At 31.9% G+C, this 14,084-nt stretch overlaps 1 protein-coding gene and 1 long non-coding RNA gene across 2 annotated transcripts; both read left to right on the top strand.

Moving 5' to 3' along the window:
* The first annotated feature begins 383 nt into the window (after positions 1 to 383).
* LOC117279224 (uncharacterized) lies at positions 384 to 2,158 on the top strand. Its single transcript, XR_004509632.2, has 3 exons — positions 384 to 553; positions 1,058 to 1,184; positions 1,886 to 2,158. It is a non-coding gene; the product is annotated as an uncharacterized lncRNA (long non-coding RNA).
* Positions 2,159 to 2,731: 573 nt separating this feature from the next.
* LOC138905310 (uncharacterized) lies at positions 2,732 to 4,659 on the top strand. The gene is made up of 2 exons (XM_070193823.1): positions 2,732 to 2,938; positions 2,998 to 4,659. Exons 1-2 carry the CDS (start codon positions 2,732 to 2,734, stop codon positions 4,657 to 4,659), a joined length of 1,869 nt encoding a protein of 622 aa, XP_070049924.1.
* The last annotated feature ends 9,425 nt before the right edge of the window (positions 4,660 to 14,084 follow it).

Genomic DNA, 14,084 nt, shown 5'->3' with positions numbered 1-14,084 from the left:
GGACCGGGTTGGTTCGATTTTTGTTAAAACCAAACCAAACTATTTATATCCTTTTGTATTTGTAACACCCCAAATTTTTACTAATATTTGTATTTTCGATTGAGCATCTTTATAATGAGAAAAAAAATTTACTTCGCACTTCCTAAACGTGAAATTTACAATACATGAATATTCCTTACTCTAGGTTGTGTTAATACTAACAAAGAAGTTACATGGTGTTGCTATGCGTAACACTTAATATTGTTTTGATGAATTATTGTTAAATACATTATAATTAAGTTTTTTGGTTGCCATTCTTTTGTATTTATCTAAGGATATTTAGTAGTTGGGCAGCCATTTATATTTCATATTTATCCTAAATTCTTAAAGACAACCTTGATTGACTTAGTCTTCCATAAACTCCCCATTATCATTCTTTCAAGAAAAAGAAAAATACCCCTACCCTCTCTACTTCTTATCACCTGAAAACTTAATGAAAACTACCATAAATTTTCACTAAACCAACCAGCAAAATTCATTCTTGGTGAAGCTCAAGTTGCTCATCTCTTTTGTGGTAAGTTACTAAACCCGTTTTTACACTAGACAGCTATTAGTGTTTTCTTCATATCTTTTTGTATAAAGCTCTGTTTTAAGTGATATAAGACTTTCTGGAAAGATATTTCATAGATCTATAACTCTTATGAAGGAACCAAAATCTAGTTTGTCTTTTATTTACCCAGAAATAGGTGATGAAGTATAGGGAGGGTACTGCCCAGATTTTCTGTTTTACAAACCCTCCCTGTACTACTGTTAGTAAGTTTAGCATAACCTTTTGTACAAAATTGATATGGGGGTTATGCAAAATGTTCTGAAACTCTAAGACACATATCTACAACTGTAAAGAAGACCACACAGTCTAGTTTGTCATTTTTCATCTTCAAATCTGAGTCACAACACGAGGCAGTGATACTGTCTATAATTTATGTTTCAAAAATTTTGGGTAATGTTTACCAATATCATGTTTAGTTTAACATGTTAAATCACTGAACTTATATAGATATTTTATTATGTATTTAAGGTATATATATCCTTGTAAAAGCTAAGGGAAAGTATTTGAGGAAGTGGACGGATTTGGTTTGTCTAGGGCGTAGACGATTCGAACGTCCTCAAGTTGTGGTTGAACTATTTTGTGATAAAACACCAAGGTTTGTGTATAAACTTTGTACTCTTTTACTTGTTGGAATATTTTGAAATAACTTGATATTTTATTTTTTTTCTCTTCAATTAATAGTATTGTATTCGTGTTATATCAAGTATTGCAAGATATTTATTAAATCACCCACTCGTACGGATTGTTTGATCATTTTGCATTCTTGTTGAGACTTTGTCCTTCTTGTGGCAGTGACTTTGTCACTCGTCTTGGCATGCCTCTTGATTTGGATCTTTTGCCATCTTGACTTTGGATTTGTAGTTCATCTTAAATTATGGAACTTGTCCGTGTTAAGTACGAACTAGGAAGCCATTTTTAATATAGTTCTTGATTCTCTTGACTATTGGGTTTTGATTCTACTTTATTTTGGGCTTCGGTCCGTCTTGATATCTGATTTTGCTTAGTGTGATGGCATGACGTACATATTGGGCGAAAAATAAATATTTGACAAACTTTCTTGGATTGATAGTATACGCTTTCTCAACTCTTGAATCTTGAACATAGTTATTGATAATTGGAAATACTTCAAGGGTTGATATTTGATACTTTTGATATATTTGTTCACTTGTTTTAAATTATATTTCATTTGAGCTACCTATGACTAAAAATGAGAATTGGAGAAGTTAATGGCTCTAAGCCCCCAAAGTTTATATGCCACTAAACTTTATGCTTAGCGATAGTTGTTTTCTATCGTAGGTAATGTACGGGATGGAATTTGAAGACGGCCTTATGAAGTAGTCTTTTTGGGAGCACTTATGGAGATCACATTTGCATATGCATCATGGTTTTGTATAGTTTTGGGACTTGTACATGATATATATGTCACACTTATGTATGTTATTTGGAGGCTTGGATATTAAGACCAAAATCTTGTAACTTGAATTTGGTAACTTATTTTATTGTTTTAAGGTGTGTTAATAACTCAAGTCTTGTAATATGTTAAATTTACACTTTGTCTTATATATATGTACAGAGGAGAAAACTAATTTTTCTTTTTATACCCGATAGTTTGAAATTTATGTACAATACAAACCTGCAGTGATGTCGAATGAAAGTATAATTTTGTTAGGAAGTTACTTTAACGTGTTGATTATTCAAGAAGGGTAATATCACCTTATGTTGAAATTTTGACATTGTATTTTATTTTTTAAAAATAAAAAAAAATTATGAAGAGTATTTTCGAAAATAAAAACATTGCACTTTGGACCTCATTGCATGGGCCTATTTTCGCTACTAAATTATTCTGAATATTTTTTAATTAATATCTTCTTAATGTTGTAAGTAGTAAATTAGATTTGTTTCTTAAGTAACACACTCCCGAAGGAGTTGCTACAAGTTTTGGTATCAGAGCCTAGGTTTGTTATTCTAGGATTTTTGTTGTGATCGTACCTAATATTTTTGTTTTTTTTCTTTTTTTTTAAATGACTTGGAGATTATAATTTTTTGCATACTTGTTTAATATAATTTGATGTATTACTTGTGCATATGCATCATGTACATGTCCCTAATGCAGTGTGATCTTATCTTTTATAGGAATTTAATATGGCCTCTTTTTCGAATAGAGCTTTTGAATCCGTTGATGAAAGTCAGGCCCATTATAATGCTCCACCTCAACTCCAAGAAAGAGATGAGGTACCCTTGCCTAACCTAAATCATCATCGAGTTAGTGAAAATGAAGTGGACAATAATCCAAGAGCAATGGGTTATAGTACTCCTATTGGAACTCAGCCATCACTAGATTTGAAGAAGGTTTGTATGGTTACATTCGAAAAACTGTGGCAATCTTGCAACTTGAGGATTTTTCCAAGCTAATTTCAGCTGCTCTTACTTGGGAAAGAATTGACAAGGAAGAAGCTAGTAGGAGAGAAAACAAGTCTAGGAAGGGTAATTCAGATTATGGCGGTCCATCCAAGAAGGGAAAGTTTGAATATTCCAAGACTGAAAGTGCACAGAAGTCATCATATCATAAGCAGAATAAGCCAAATTTCTCTACTGCTAGTACTCCAAGTTATGGCCAAGGCAAAACTTATACACCTACTTGTGCACAGTGCGAAAATAATCACTATGGTGTATGCAGAAGAGCTTCTGGTACTTGGTTTAATTGTGGAAGTATGGATCATAAAGTGAAGGATTGTCCTAATCCTAATCCTCTTTCTTATACGCATACAGAGGGCTCATTTCAAAAGCCTATCACTACTCATTCTCAAGCTAATAGCGGTGCAAGACCTAGAAATATACAAGAGACGGGTTCGGGTGGAGCTAATCAGGCTAGTGGGTCGAGATCTACTGCACGAGTCTATGCTATGAGACAGAAGAATGACCAAGATAGCCCGGACGTGGTTGTTGGTAAATTTTACTTATTGGGTATATCTGTTGTTACATTATTTGATCCTAGATCTTCGCACTCTTATGTTTTCTCATCACTTGCATTTCCCGATACTGTTAAATTTGCAATACTTGACTTTTATGTTCTGGTCACGAGTCCATTAGGTCATCAGGCTGTTGTTAACAGGATTTACCGAGATTGTCCATTCATGATTCAAAATTTGGTCTTTCCTGCAGACTTGCTTGAAATGCCCTTCCAAGACTATGATGTTATTGTTGGCATGGAATGGCTCCATAGGCACCATGCATTGATTGATTGTAGGTTGAAGCAAGTAACTTTTAGAACTCCTGCATACTCGCACATAGTAGTTCAAGGAGAAATATCATTGACAACTAATATTATTTATGCGGTCTTGGCAAGGAAGATGATTTATCAAGGTTGTGATGCCTATCTTGCTCATATAGTCGATACACGATTAGGGAGTCCAAGTCTTAAGGACATACTAACCGTGTGCGACTTTCCTGCTATATTTCCTGATGATCTTCTTGGGTTGCCTCCAGAAAGGGAGATTGAATTTCATATAGAGCTTGTCTTTGGAACTACTCATATTTCTATCGCTCCTTATAAAATGGCTCCAGCTGAATTAAAAGAGTTGAAGGATCAATTGCAAGAACTTCTTGAGAAAGGTTTTATCTGTCCCAGTATTTCGCCTTGGGGAGCTCCTGTTTTATTTGTGAAAAAGAAAGATGGCACTCTTAGGCTTTGCATTGATTACCAGCAGTTGAACAAGGTAACAATCAAGAACAAATATCTACTGCCTAGAATCGATGACTTGTTTGACCAACTGAAGGGTGCCAGCTTGTTCTCGAAAACTAACTTGAGGTCTGGATATTATCAATTGCGCATGAGGGAGCAAGATGTTCCTAAAACTGCTTTTAGGACCAGGTATGGACATTATGAATTTTTGGTAATGCCATTTGGTTTGACAATTGCTCCTGCTGCATTTATGGATCTAATGAACCGTGTATTAAAGCCTTATCTTGATCAATTTGTGGTGGTGTTTATTGATGACATTTTAGTATATTCCAAGAACAGTGAAGATCATGATAAGCATCTCCAGATTGTCATGCAAATTCTGAAATAGAGACAACTCTACGCGAAGCTTTCCAAATATGAATTTTGGCAGAGTGAAGTGGCATTTTTCGGGCATATTGTATTAGCTGAAGGTGTGAAGGTTGATCCTAGTAAGATTCAAGCTATTGTTGATTGGAAACCTCTTAAAACTCCAACCGAGATCAGAAGTTTCTTGGGTTTAGCAGGATATTATAGGAGGTTCGTGAAGGGCTTCTCTATTATAGCTTCTCCTTTGACCAAACTTTTGGGGAAAGACGCCAAATTTGTGTGGGATGACAAGTGTCAAGAGAGCTTTCAAAAGCTCAAATCCTTGTTGACAAAAGCTCCAATACTTTCTTTGCTAGCTGAAGGAAAAGATTATGTGGTATACAGTGATGCAACTCACCGTGGCTTTGGGTTGTGTTTTGATGCAAGAAATGAAAGTAATTGCTTATGCCTCTCGAAAGTTGAAATCGCATGAGTTGAATTATCCAACTCACGATCTCGAACTTGCTGCCATTGTTTTTGCCTTAAAAATTTGGAGGCATTACTTGTACGAGGAGAAATGTCACATATTTATTGATCACCAGAGTTTGAAGTATTTGGGTATGCAAAACGAGTTAAACTTGAGACAACGTAGATGGCTTGAACTTATCAAAGATTATGATTGCACGATTGATTATCATCCCGGTAAAGCTAATGTGGTTGCAAACGCGTTGAGTCGCAATTCCCTTGCAAGTTTAACTCCAAGTCCTTTGCCCTTGCTTCTTGAATTAAGAGCCATGAATGTTTGTCTTTCATTTAATTCTAATGGTTCTATCATTGCTAATTTGTAAGTCAAGCCAGTTTTACTTGAGCAGGTCCAAGAAGCGCAGAAATTAGATGAGAAGCTTGTGAAACGGGTTGAAGAAGTCCAGAATGGAAGAGAATCAGATTTTACATTGAAGAAAGATGATACCTTATCTTATAAAAATATGTTGTGTGTTCCTAATGATGATGAATTGAGGAAGTATATCTTGATTGAAGCACATAGTTCGCCTTATGCAATGCATCCTGGAGGTACTAAAATGTACCGGACCATCAAGGAGCACTACTGGTGGAGTGGTATGAAGAAAGACATTGCGGAGTTCATTTTTAAATGCTTGGTATGTCAATAAATAAAAGTTGAACATCAAGTCCCATCTGCTCTACTGCATCCCTTGTCAATACCTGAGTGGAAATGGAAAGGATAATGATGGACTTTGTTTCTGGACTTCTACGCACTAAAAGGAATCATGATGCAATTTGGGTCATTGTAGATAGACTAACTAAGAGTGCTCATTTATTGGATATTAGAATGGCCTACTCACTGGAACGTTTGGCAAAATTATACATTAATGAGATTGTGAGGCTGCATGGAATCCCTGTTTCTATTGTGTCTGATAGAGATCCAAGGTTTACATCCAGATTTTGGTCTAGCTTGCAAGAAGCTTTGGGTTCTAGGTTGAATTTTAGTACCGCTTTCCATCCACAAACAGACGGCCAGTATGAGAGGGTAATGCAAATCTTGGAGGATATGCTTCGAGCCTGCATTATTAAGTTTGAGGGTAGTTGAGACAAACACTTAGCCCTGATCGAATTTGCTTACAATAATAGCTACCAATCAAGTATATGCATGCCTCCTTATGAAGCTTTGTATGGGAGAAAATGTAGAACGACTCTTTATTAGAACGAGGTGGGTGAAAGAAAATTGGTGGGTCCTAAGATTGTTCAAAAAACTGAAGATAAGGTAAAAATCATCAAGGATCGCTTAAAAATTACCTCAGACAGACAAAAGTCTTATGCTGATCTTAAGAGGCGTGAAATTGAGTATAAAGCGGGTGATAAAGTATTTTTAAAGGTTTCTACATGGAAGAAGATTATGAGATTTGGCCAAAAAGGTAAACTTAGTCCACGATTTATTGGACCTTATGAAGTGCTTGAAAGAGTTGGCCCAGTTGCTTATAAACTAGTTCTTCCACCAGAGTTAGACAAGATCCACAACGTCTTCCATGTTTCTATGCTTAGAAGATACCGCTCAGATCCATCTCATATTCTTCCTATTGAATCTATAGAGGTCAATCCTGATTTGACATATAGAGAAGAACCAATCCAAATCTTAGCGCGTGAGTTAAAGGAGCTTAGAAACAAGAGCATCCCCTTAGTGAAAGTTCTTTGAAAAAATTATTCTGGCGAAGAAGCTACATGGGAGCGAGAAAAGGATATGCGAATTCAATATCCACATTTATTTAGGAACTAGTACCAGGCAAATTTCGGGACGAAATTTATTTAAGGGGGAGAGAGTTGTAACACCTCAAATTTTTACTAATAGCATTTTCGATTGAGCATCTTTATAATGAGGAAATATTTTTACTTCGCACTTCCTAAACGTGAAATTTACAATACATGAAAATTCCTTACTCTAGGTTGTGTTAATACTGACAAAGAAGTTCCATGGTGTTGCTATGCGTAACACTTAATATTATTTTGATGAATTATTATTAAATACATTATAATTAAGTTTTTGGGATGTCACTCTTTTGTATTTATCTAAGGATATTTATTAGTTGGGCGGCCATTTGTATTTCATATTTATCCTAAATTCTTAAAGACAACTTTGATTGACTTAGTCTTTCATAAACTCCTCATTTTCATTCTTTCAAGAAAAAGAAAAACACCCCTACCCTCTCTCCTTCTTATCACCTGAAAACTTCATGAAAACCACCATAAATTTCCACTAAACCAACCAGCAAAATTCGTTCTTGGTGAAGCTCAAGTTGCTCATCTCTTTTGTAGTAAGTTACTAAACCCGTTTTTACACTTGACAGCTATTAGTGTTTTCTTCATATCATTTTGTATAAAGCTCTGTTTTAAGTGATCTAAGACTTTATGGAAAATTATTTCATAGATCTATAACTCTTATGAAGGAACCAAAATGTAGTTTGTCTTTTATTTACCCGGAAATAGGTAATGAAGTACAGGGCGGGTGCTGCCCAGATTTTTTGTTTTACAAACCCTCCCTGTACTACTGTTAGTAAGTTTAGCATAACCTTTTGTACAAAATTGATATGGGGGTGATGCAAAATATTCTGAAATGCCAAGACACATATCTACAACTGTAAAGAAGACCACACAGTCTAGTTTGTCATTTTTCATCTTCAAATCTGAGTCACAACACGAGGCAGTGATATTGTCTATAATTTCTGTTTCAAATATTTTGGGTAATGTTTACCAATATCATGTTTAGTTTGACATGTTAAATCACTGAATTTATATAGATATTTTATTATGTATTTAAGGTATATATATCCTTGTAAAGGCTAAGGGGAAGTGTTTGAGGAAGTGGACGGATTTGGTTTGTCTAGGGCGTAGACGATTCGAACGTCCTCAAGTTGTGGTTGAACTATTTTGTGATAAAACATCAAGGTTTGTGTATAAACTTTGTACTCTTTTTACTTGTTGGAATATTTTGAAATAACCTGATATTTTGTTTTTCTTCTCTTCAATTAATAGCATTGTATTCGTGTTATATCAAATATTGCAAGATATTTGCTAAATCGCACACTCGTATGGATTATTTGATTATTTTGCATTCTTGTTGGGACTTTGTCCTTCTTATGGCAGTGACTTTGTCACTCATCTTGGCATGCCTCTTGATCTGGGTCTTTTGCCATCTTGACTTTGGATTTGTAGTTCGTCTTAAATTATGGAACTTGTCCGTGTTAAGTACGAACTAGGAAGTCAATTTTAATATGGTTCTTGATTCTCTTGACTATTGGGTTTTGACCCTGCTTGATTTTGGATTTCGGTCTATCTTGATATCTGATTTTACTTAGTGTGATGGCATGACGTACATATTGGGCGAAAAATGAATATTTGACAAACTTTCTTGGATTGATAGTATACGCTTTCTCAACTCTTGAATCTTGAACATAGTTGTTGATAATTGGAAATACTTCAAGGGTTGATATTTGATACTTTTGATATATCTGTTCACTTGTTTTAAATTATATTTCATTTGAGTTACCTATGACTAAAAATGAGAATTGGAGAAGTTAATGGCTCCAAGCCCCCAAAGTTTATACGGCACTAAGCTTTATGCTTAGCGATAGTTGTTTTCTATCGTATGTAATGTACGGGATGGAATTTGAAGACGGCCATATGAAATAGTCTTTTTGGGAGCACTTATGGAGATCACATTTGCATATGCACCATGGTTTTGTATAGTTTTGGGACTTGTACATGATATATATGTCACACTTATGTATGTTATTTGGAGGCTTGGATATTAAGACCAAAATCTTGTAACATGAATTTGGTAACTTATTTTGTTGTTTTAAGGTATGTTAATAACTCAAGTCTTGTAATATGTTAAATTTACACTTTGTCTTATATATATGTACAAAGGAGAAAACTAGTTTTTTTTTATACCCGATAGATTGAAATTTATATACAATACAAACCTGCAGTGATGTCGAATGAAAGTATAATTTTGTTAGGAAGTTGCTTTAACGTGTTGATTATTCAAGAAGGGTTATATCACCTTATGTTAAAATTTTGACATTGTATTTTATTTTTAAAAAATAAAATAAAAATTATGAAGAGTATTTTCAAAAATAAAAATATTGCACTTTGGACCTCATTGCATGAGCCTATTTCCGCTACTAAATTATTCTGAATATTTTTTAATTAATATCTTCTTAATATTGTAAGTAGTAAATTAGATTTGTTTCGTAAGTAGCACCCTCCCAAAGGGGTTGCTACAGGATTGGTTCGGTTTTGTCGGATATTTTTGGCTTTTTCGAATTTTTTTATTACATGAATAATATGTCTATCTTACTTTATTAAATTTTATAAGTAAATATATATTTGATAAAAACTAAAAAAAATGGACAAATATATGATCTATTAAAATATTCTTATGGGAGAATTTTCTTAGTAACTCATGATAGTTATATTTTTAGTTGTCTGACAATAAATTTTCGTAAATATACACTTACAAAGTTAATTAAATTTAATAATTAAATATAAATATCAATATGATACCTATATAATGATATGTTCTATTTAATTTTCAATTATCGAAATGCCACTTCAAATTCGAAAAAGATATAAGAATATAATAGATCCTGACATATGAATATGGAAAAATAAAAAGATTGACACATTTCAATAACATTTGATAAGAAAGTGATCATACAACATATTATTTAAAGTTAATAAAAATGGAGCACGTCATATTCTATATAATATTACATCTCATAATAGAATCCCAAATATTTATAGATATTTTTTAAAGAAAATTATATATAAAGTCTTAAAAGTATATATAAAAATTATATATTTATATCCCGTGTTTGGTTCGGATTTATTTTTACTCAATTCCAAACCAAGTTAAAACCAAACCTCATCGGTTTTTTTAATCGATTTGGTTTGACCTTTCGATTTTGTGCGGTTCTTCGGTTCGATTTGTACACCCCTAATTGATATAATATATAGCTGAATTAAACATTTTCTGAATGACAATTAGTTGTAATTAGTTCTATAGTATTTATAGTTATAAATATTTTATTATATAAGATACAAATATGCTATGTTGTTGTATCTCATCTAGCATCTCTTTGTAAACTCTACGTTCATAATGTTGTTATACAAAAAAATATGTCTTCATTCAAAGTTAATCAAAATTATAGCCAAATGAACCTCTTCTTGTGTAAAAACGTTGCATGGATTCTTATTAATTTAAGTCTAAATTTTCTTCTTTGCACGTTCATCCAATACCAAATAAAAATCAATAATATCCTAAACTCACTTTGAATGCGCTCTGCTAATAACAATTTTGAAATTTCAACAGTTCACAATGTTGAGGTCAATTTTCAAAATTATCGGGGGGGGGGGGGGGGAAGGTGACAAATTTATAGTTATTTCAAGGGTTCCAAAAAAAAAATAGTTTAAGTTAAATTTAAAAAATTAACTGTAGTTGCAAATTCACATAGTATGATTGTAGCTTAATTTACTTCTAAATTAACACCATATTAGTTCAGACTTCTAAAAATTTAAAGTTAAGATTAAATTAAAACTCTTAAAAATTTAACAGGAAAAAGCGAACATACATTGCTAACGGATGTTCCATATTTTTAGGTAATCAATTATTGGCAATTTGGAGAAAAAAGTACTATTATATACCTTAGAGGCTAAGAATAAAAAATAAAAAAAAACTTTAACATTCACGTACTAAACTCCAAAAGGATATTTATAAAAACTAGTCAAATAAGGAAAAAAATTTAATAAGGTAAATTAATTGAATTTGAAGACATAAATATTAGGATATTCTTAAATAAAATTTTATTTGATTTTGAGGTCTTAAATATTAGAAAAATAATTAAATAACTATTTTATTTAGTGTGAAATTAACTTTTAAAGGGTAAAAAAGGCGAACGACATTTCGATATGGGCTTCGTGCTTTTAATATAGTATAGATATATATACATATAGATAAATTTAGGCTTGTATATTTTTTTATAAATAAATATGACATTAAATAATTATTTTGGGTGCTTAATTGAACATGAATTAATTACTTTATATGATTACATAAGAATACTTAAAACACATATTTAAATATTCTGCATTGAAATATAATTAGACGTTATTGTATTAAATAATTTTAATTTAATGTATGTGATTTTATGTCTCCATTTTTTAATAATTATAAATTAATTGAAGTCGCCATCGTTCTCATCTTGATTTTATACGTATTCCACAAAGGATGTATTGTCAATTAGTACAATTTACATAAGGTAAAATATTTTACATAAGGTAAAATATTATACTTAACAAAACTTTTGCCTAAAATATTTATAGAAATATAATTGGTTAATGTTTAAGAAAAAGGACTCCTATAGCTAAAAGGATTCCAAAGTGCTCATACGTTTCCTAATATGACTTTAGGAATTGAAAGTGTTCCATCCAAAGATTTTTACATGTTAATGAAACGTACAATTTTTTTTTACAGATATGTTGTATTACATGGCTCAAATAAGGAAGGATTTGGTACACAATCTCTAATTGATTTTGAAGTTCTAAATTTTAGGGAATGAATTAAATAACTATTTCTAAATATTAGAAAAATAATAAAATTATTATTTTGTCTGGTGTAAACTTAATTTTTAAGGGTAAAAAAGGCGAACGACATTTCGCTAAAGGCATTCGTGCTTTTAATATAGTATAAATACTAATATTTGGGCCATCCCTCCTCTAGTTGAACATATAAGCTTCTTGTATTGTTTAATAATATACTAAGATTTAATTTATAAAAATCCTTATTTTTATTATTCTGCTTCAAATAATAAATTTTGTTAATTAAATGAACATTCTTTTATGTAAGATTTTATTTTTATTATATATTTAATTATGAAAATATGGATAATACTGTTATGCTAGTCTTCGATTTTCGTTATACAAGGGGTGACAATGAAGCAAAATGGGTATTATATAGAGGAAATTTCATTTGTAGCCATCTCGGAAAAACTAATGGCAATAGGTAGCCACATAATAAACTATACAATTAATAGCCCAACACCAATTACAAGGGCTAGCCCAAAACCACAGCCACTCTTCCCCTTCAAATTTTGAACTTTTCAATTCCATAACCTACTTTAATCCATACCTTCCCCTTATTCTGCCACCTATAATTCCCCTTACAAATTATTACCCTTCAAACAATTATCTTTTATTTTTAATAGAAGCGAGTCCATAAATAATGAACTGAAGGATGTTTCAAGTTGTAACCACGAAGTTGCATGTCTTTTTTTTTTTTGCTTAATTAGTTAATGGGTTAAGCAGGCGTTATACACGGAGAAGGACCGTTTGTCTATTAATCCACAATTAAATTATTACATTTATTTCTCGGTGAGTGTTTAATATTTTAATTTTATTTATAGTCTTTACGTCAAGAGATCCAACAAACCCCACTTATGACTCATGAGTTCAAATTCATTTTCATTGGCCGATAAAACGATGACATAAAGTAGACTTAACAACATTTGATTACTGCTCCTTTTATAAATAATGAGTTTCCTTCTTTGAAGGAGTCTTCCCTCCTTGGTAAATTCCTTCAGGTGCAATTCTGCAAATCGCCCAAGTTTTATCTTTCTTCACTTTATTCATTTTCGATGCTCTCCAGTTTCGCTCACCTTTAGGTACCCAAATGTGTTGTACAGGGGAGGAAGAAAGGAATGCCACGATACTAATGGAGTTTGAATTTTTTATCTCAATCGTAAAAAATAAAAATACACCAAGTAAGCTAGCGTTCAACCCGACCTAACAAGTAGTTGGGGCATAGAAAGGCCTAGAATTTGGAAGAGAACTGTGGTAAAGAAGACTTGGGCTTCTGAGTATCTGATTACATATTATTTAACTCATATATACTTAAAAAAATATACCATATCAGTGTATTTTAGCCCATTGATCTAATTTTTCAAGTGTCACTATACAAAATATATACTAAATAAACTTTTACTATACAATTTATATATAATAGACTGTTACTATACAAAATAGACTGTCACTATACAAAATATATATTAAATAGACTGTCACTATGCAAAATATATACAAAATAGACTGTCACTATGCGAAATATATACAAAATAGACTGTCACTATACAAAATAGACTGTCACTATACAAAAAATATACAAAATAGATTGTCACTATACGAAAATATACAAAATAGATTGTCACTATACGAAAATATACTAAATAGACTGTCACTATACAAAAATATACTAAATAGACTGTCACTATACAAAAATATACTAAATAAACTGCCACTATACAATTTATATAGAACAGACTGCCACTATACAATTTATATACAATAGACTGTCACTATACAAAAAATATACAAAATAGACATTTCGCGCTATTAGATGTAATATGTTTGGGTCTTAGGGCTATTTCGTGTCAATGAGAAAAAACATGAGCTATTAAAATTTTGAGGGGCTATAGAGGATAGTTTTCTCTATTATATACCGCCAAGTCATATTACACGAGTGGAGATGACAACAAGTAGTCACTATTAAACATGTTGTTTAAAATATATTTATAGTTTACAATTTATTTAAAGATTAGCCAATTCGAACAAATTTCAAGACACAACGTTCTGAATTTTGAACCTCTCCATAAATTCAGATCTTATGTCCTGAATTTTAAATTAGTAGTTCACAAATTTAGAACATTTAGTATTGAATTTTAAATTAGCAGTTCAAAAAATTCAGGATATTTAGTCTCGATTTTCAAATTAGCAACTTAAAAATTTAGGACATTAAATCTTGAATTTCTAATTAGCAACTCAAAAATCCAGGATATAGACTTTAGGATACTTAGTCATGAAATTTGGATGAATTGGATAATTTTTAATTATATTGTAAGTTGT

This window comes from Nicotiana tomentosiformis, chromosome 2 (genome assembly GCF_000390325.3).
Source record: "Nicotiana tomentosiformis chromosome 2, ASM39032v3, whole genome shotgun sequence".
NCBI lineage: Eukaryota > Viridiplantae > Streptophyta > Magnoliopsida > Solanales > Solanaceae > Nicotiana > Nicotiana tomentosiformis.
This window is presented reverse-complemented; position numbering and strand designations above follow the sequence as displayed.